This window comes from Rhagoletis zephyria, unplaced genomic scaffold (genome assembly GCF_001687245.7).
Source record: "Rhagoletis zephyria isolate East Lansing unplaced genomic scaffold, Rhagoletis_zephyria_1.1 Rzeph_scaffold_17584, whole genome shotgun sequence".
NCBI lineage: Eukaryota > Metazoa > Arthropoda > Insecta > Diptera > Tephritidae > Rhagoletis > Rhagoletis zephyria.
The window spans coordinates 1,653-8,506 of record NW_016174645.1 but is presented as its reverse complement, the minus strand read 5'-3'; the positions used below and the strand labels follow the sequence as shown (position 1 = coordinate 8,506).

At 33.8% G+C, this 6,854-nt stretch overlaps 1 protein-coding gene across 1 annotated transcript; it reads left to right on the top strand.

The window, feature by feature from the left end:
• The first annotated feature begins 4,553 nt into the window (after window positions 1–4,553).
• LOC108379879 (cold and drought-regulated protein CORA-like) lies at window positions 4,554–4,901 on the top strand. The gene has a single exon (XM_017636236.1). It carries the CDS (start codon window positions 4,554–4,556, stop codon window positions 4,899–4,901), a length of 348 nt encoding a protein of 115 aa, XP_017491725.1.
• Window positions 4,902–6,854: the final 1,953 nt, after the last annotated feature.

Below are 6,854 nucleotides of genomic sequence, written 5' to 3'. Positions count from 1 at the left end.
GTTCGGAAACAGCACAAGTTGGTCTCAAAAAGCCAGGAAATCCAACACGGGATCCTCCTAGCTTTCGACCAATCTGCTTTCTTTATGCTGATGGTAAAATTCAGGAGCATATAAAAGCGATTGGCTACGCTTTTAAGTAATCTCAGGCAATAAGAATGGATTTGGAAATGGTAGCTCCACAATGGATTCGTCAGCTAGCCAGAAATGCAATGACCAGGCTCGAAGAGTAAAAGCAGTCTAACCCCGGGATCTAGTAAGCAGTCTCTAGTCACTAACTGTGACTTTTCATAGTAGGCGTCTCGCGTCTTTAGTCTAAAAAAAAGTCACTTATTTGTCAACTGACTCTGAGGAGGTCACAAAAAGAGAAATATGGAGGAAAAGATAATTGCTTTCTATTTTGTTTCAAAAAAAGCTCGAAAATGAAGCGAGGACATATTTGTTCAACAAGAATTTCATAAGGAAATGAACCAAAATACTTTAATATCATAAAAATTCATTTAAACAATTTGTTGTTTGTTTTTAAACATTGAAATCTAAAGATTATGTAAAAATAAAAATTAACAAAAAGAAGGTAAAGACTAAGAATCTGCAACCCGAGGACACTCGATTTCGGATCTCTCGAGCGACACTCTAGTGCTTTGCTCACTCGGCTATTGCGATTGCTGAATCAGCGCGAGCATACATGCTATCATTTGACTGCCTGTGTTTGTTTTCACCAGGGTTCGGAGCAAAGATTTTTATTTTCATCGCTGCGGTATTCTATTTCGTTCCAAGCTCCGCTCCCGCTCCCAATATTTTTTTTTCTTATTTATTTCATTACTTACTTATCAAGCCCTAACCGCAAAAAAAAAGAAATAACTGACATTTTTTGTTTCTATTTTTATTTTTTAATGCACTCTGTATCCAAAGAAAAATAACAAATGTCGCTTACGAATTTTTTGCGGTTAGGGCTCGATATATAAATATGTATGTGTAGGTATTTATATGGTCCCAATATATTTTGTCTTATAAATAAAATGGCAGGTATTGCCAGCCAGCTAAAACCAGAAAAAATAAAAAAGTTGATGAAATGCGGATTTTTGTTTTTACCGATTTTCGAATACTTTGATGATCCGTTTTTCCACCAAAGTGTGCGGCAGAAACATATGTACAAACAAGAACCGAAAATTTGTTTCAAACGAATACGTTTTTGGCAATTTTTCTGAAATGTTTCATTTAACACGCTTTCATCTTTCTTCACAGATGCCTTTTTCGTGGTTAGAAAAAAAAGTTATATAAGCAAGCATTCGAACCCGGCATTCGAACCCGGCACCTTAGTTAATTTAAGAGTAGAGTAATTTAAAAGGAATGTAATCAGAACAAATCTCTGGATGACAGTGTAAGTATTTGTAATAAAATAACGAATACGATGTCTTAAACCTTTTATTGGACACAATTATTATTTTAATGTAACTAAATTTGACTTTACAAACAAAAGGCAATCCTTTATGTAATATTTGCATGCTAAAACTTTCTTAAACTTCTTTCGTCTGACTCCCAAATGGTGATACCTATATATTTCAATAACTAATTACTTTAGTTCCAATGGAATTTGATGTTTCTAGCAGGGTTTGAAAAACTGTCAGCAAAGCAGCAACAGCATTACTATTTTTGCTTTTGCTTAGCTTTGAAATTTTCGATTTTGATTCGAACTGCTTTGCTTTTGCTGTGACTTTGAAAAGTTATTCTGTTTTTTTATCGGCAGTTTATTTAAACAATTTTATTGCTTTTGATTTGCTGTGATAGTGCTTTTGCTGTGCTGTTATCTGCTTGGCTGTGTTGTGCACATGACGCTTTTGCAGCATGGTATATACATATTAACTCCGCGATCAATGCAAAGCTTATCAGGGTAAGCGACTAGTGGATTTGCGCACGCATACATATAATGTCCTCTGTTTCTGCCAAATCGATGTTTCGCAGCAAATTGATGTTGATTTGCTGCTGCTGCGCTGTCTTTGTGCTTCCACAAATTGCTTTCAAAACGGCAGCCAAAGCATTTGTTTTTTTCTGAATTGCTTTTGCTTTGCTTTCGATATCATACATGCCGAAGTCAAAGCACAGCAAAAGCAAATTAAATAAACATATTACAGCATTTTCAAACCCTGGTTTCTAACAGGTCACCACCCTCTCCATACGTTCGTTCGATTTTCTAAAATCTATATATTTAATACGGGAAGGGATTTCTTGTCATCAGATGTGCACCGTTCGTTCGATTTTCAAAAAGCAAAGGTCAAATTAAAGGCCCCACGCTCTAGATGTGCAATAAAGTTTTAATTTTTGGAAAATAGTTAGCACCTGTTAAATAATTAAACTCAAATTATTTAACAATCAATGCCCTAAGATCTGGATAATTTGTTCGATTTTTAAAAAAGAGGTATCAAATGAAGTTGGCACCTGTTAAGAAATTAGGCTGAAAGTTGGTAAAAAGTTAAATAAATTTTTATAATATGGCCTTTATATCTTAACTACGTATAGGAGGGCTGCCACATGTTTAAAAATCTAATTAAATTTTAATTAAAGAAATTGGGTAAGTGAATAAGGTCTCATCATGTGGGTGTCTGATGAATGAGGTTTAAGAATGTAGTCCATTGAAAATATTTTAGGGAGGCTGCCACCTATTTGAGAAGTCGAATTAAATAATTTTATACCCAGTTTATGTGAAGTATTACAAATCGGTATCAAATGAAAGAGTTTTAAGAAATCCTTAGTTTGACAATTTAGAATACTTTTGATGTGTTTTAGGGCTGGCACCAGTTTAAAAGTTAAATTCAATTCATTTAATACTTTAAATAAATTACTAAAATATAGTTCTTACCCGAAATGGGTTTAAAAATCTTTACTTCTGGACTTAATTTCGGAGGGTTGCCACGTGTTTAAAAAATAAAATTCAACTTAATTGATAAGTTACTTGAAATATTTATCACATTGTCAGACGAGAGATATTAAACAAAATTTTAGTATATAAATAATTTTGAAGAGGGTTTTGAAGTTGAATTTATTTTAATTATACATAAGTTATATGCAATTTTAAAATATAGATATCAAACAAACGAATTCTAAGACAGTTTTAGTTTGAACAGTTAGAATTTTTTGAGGGTCTCAGAAAAGGGTTGCCACCTGTTGAAAAATTTTAATTCAAATTGTTGAATAAATTAAATGGATTGTCAAAATATGGGTATCAATTAAAATGGATTTAAAAATAATTTATTTTGGTGTGAATATATTTTTAAATGGGTTTTCGATGGCATGGAATATCGAATTTGCTTTACTTATATACAAAATAAATGAAATATCGAAGAAGTTTCAAGAAATTTTAGGCTGATAATATTTTTATTTAGGATTGCCACTTATTTTTTTTTAAACTGGGATTGCACAAGAACATAGAGGTGCAATAAGACGAAAATTTTTGAAGTTAGAACTTTTTAGTCGAACAGAGTGATTTGAAATTTGATGAAATGAAAACCGACATAAAGCGAGACCTCTCGTCACTCAGATGGCTTTAGATAAATCGTTGGGAATATTATTTGAGGTTTTTGCATAGGGTTTCACCTGTTTAAAAAGCTAAATTCAATTTTCGATTTTTAACGCAAAGCGGGTTCACTAGTTATAAATATTTTTATAACCATTTGCAGATTTGATGTTTTTTTTTACTTTTTTTTTCTTTCAATCGTATTCCTCTACTGCTAAAGACACACAGCGAAAGCGAAGTATAGTATAAATATTACCAGCTATAACACACGCTTTTACAACAATTTATTTGCAATTCTATACCAAATGTGTGGCGCAGTAGTAACTCAGAGACCACAAGTATATATGTACATACAACTTTAAAGTCACAAATACGAGTATAATTTTTTTAGTGAAGAATTAACAAATGATTTGCAAACTGACGTTGATTTTAACGCTACTAATTTATTTAATGTGCAAACATTTCTGTCTAATTGATGTTCTTTATTTTACAAATTTTGTTTGCAGTGGTAATTTTTTGCTGAAAAAATGAAATAAAAAAAGTAATTAAATTTATAAATGAATATACACACTGCGGTAATGTGTTATTGAACTCACTTTCTTTACGTGAAACCCCAATTTAATTTACAGCAAAACAGAGTACTCGATCAAAAAACTCTTTTGATCCCAGATCACTTACCGACCATTAATCAACAAATGCAAAAATTGCCAAGTTCGTTGCCCGCGGTGATTAATGTACTCACATCATAGCTTTTCGCCTATTAATTTATAACATTTATAGTATATTAAGCATTTAAGCATTTTTTTCGGTGTCTGTTAAATCATCTAATGTTCTGAAATATCTTCTCACTTTTTGCTGCATAGAATTGCAAATCATTTGATAAAAAATGTTTGTGTAAGGAGATGAAAAAATTCTAAAGTGATCGTATGAAATATTTTCAAGTATAAAAGATCCTCGCCATTATACTGGAATTCAATTCAATACCAGTCTCCGACGTGTGGTAATCACTTTAGATTATTTTAGTAAATATATTACAACAATCAAAATGCGTGCTGTACTTTTAATATTGATTGTGGCTCTTATTATATGCCTCAATTTTGCACACGCAGCTCCAATAGCTGAGGAAGAAAATGTTGATAAATCTGATCAGGCAGCAATTCTATTGGATGTCGACGCTGGTGTAGGGCATGACAATGAATCCCCAAGGCAAGCACGTGGCTACGGAGGATACGGTGGATATGGCGGTTACGGAGGCTACGGAGGATATGGTGGATATGGCGGTTATGGAGGTCGGGGCGGTTATGGTGGCTACGGCGGATTCGGACATCATGGTCATCATGGTCATCATGGCCATCATGGTCATCATGGCCATGGACGCGGTTACTATGGCTAAGAGTTTGAGATGGCTGACATAATTAAGAAATCTAAATAGATATCAACAAAGTTTTTAAAATAAAATAATCTACTGTTGTGTCAAAATATGTATACAAGTTTTAATTTTTACAATTTAGGGGCAAATATTGCAATACATTTTTGACTAACCGATGACCTAGAAACTTGAAGCTTCAAAGTTGGCTCTGAACGCGATGACAATGCAATACGAAAGACGGGTTCATCCGATAGGTGGTGCAGGAGTCGAGATATTGGAAAAACCCGTATTTATGGTCCAATTTTGTTCATATTTAGAACGTAGTTTATTAACCACATGAAAAAGAATAACTCCACAAAAAATTTTGCCGATAGGTGGCGCACGAGTGGATATATTTGGAAAACCAGCATTTACTAGAAAAGTCGATGTATGTCCTTGTTTTTAAGGTGGCGGCGATTCCACAACCCCAGTGATCCGCAAAGTTTTATTTTTCGAGCGGCCAGCCCCACAGTATTTAAAAATAATTGACCACCAGGCAATCGAACGTGGTACTAATTTTGAGCTCTTATTTAGCTGCATCTACTTATGAATTTTCTGAAAAAAAACATAACATAGTTTGTGGCTATAGGAGCCTATAGGAAAACTAAGGTAATTTTTTCACAGAACATTTAAACCTGTAACTTCTGCCGCGGTGGTTATGTTGTTGTTTTTAAGTCAGATTTCCTGATATACATTCAACAGTCGCAACTTGGTTAAATCTGTAAATCGTGCATATTCATCTCGAAAATCATGATTTAGTTTGGAAATGTCAACCAAGATCAAGCGATGTAACGCCTCTGGAATATCTTCTCTGGAGTCACTTGATGGCATTCGATTTAGGCTTTACTTTAGTTAAACCAACCGGAAACTTTCGACGCCTTAGGCCGAGGCCACGCAAAGAGCGGCAAAGCGGCGGCTTAATTAAAACATATGAGATACTATTGAAGCGGCCATGCTCTGAGCGGCATTTCTGAGCGACTAAGCGGCATTTTTGTATAGAGCCGCTCAGCCGCTCTTTACGTGGCCTTGACCTAAGGCTGAGCGGCTGAGCGGCGCTATACAAACATGCCGCTCAGCCGCTCAGAAATGCTGCTCAGAGCATGGCCACTTCAATAGTATTTCATATCGGCAACTGAAATGCAAAAAGACGTAACAAACATCGTCGCTGAAATTGAAAAAGTCGTAACTAATAAGAAATTCAAAATTCGGTTTTTGTTTGATATGATGGATTTTATTGAAATACAAAATGGACAAAAAAAAAAAAATATTAGTCACGACTTTTTCCATTTCAGTTACGATGTTGTTACGTCTTTTTGCGTATCAGGTGACGATATGTTTTAACCGCTCATTGCGTGACCTCGGCCTTAGAAGGAAATATTATTATAAGAGAAAACTGAAGGTTAGATTAACATCATTGTGTAAGTCCGCTGCGGATGTTACATTTTTTCTGTTAAGAAAATCAATTTTTTAAAAAGAATATTGTGGTACTTTATGTATAAAAATAGTGCTTAAAACTAAGGCTATTAAAAGCTTGGTTTCGTGAAGTAAGAGAGGAAAATATAAGAATGGATAAATAGACAAGTATGAAATTAATACTTATAGTTATATTCTTCCCTGCTTAGCACTTATGTTAAAAGTTTTAGTCATCCAACTGCCATTTCTAACTAAATTCTTTAAATAGGCATCAAGAGGAATGCAATTTCTCTTAAATGTCTCAACCTTTTTTATTTTAGGATTAAAAGGGTTAAAATGTTTGACGAACAAGATGTTGACTAAATTTTAACATACTTCCCTGATGACAAGAATAGTATTTTGGTTTAATTTGGGTACAAATAAAATTATAAGCAATATACTTGAATACCACTGTTTGGCAATAGTTTCGTTTAGGCCCTAAAAAGAACTTAAATATTCCTAAATGCATGCATATTTATTTGCATA

What these genes read in the sequence shown, in the direction of transcription:
- LOC108379879 (XM_017636236.1), top strand. Translation starts at nt 4,554, where the DNA reads ATGCGTGCTGTACTTTTAATATTGATTGTGGCTCTTATTATATGCCTC.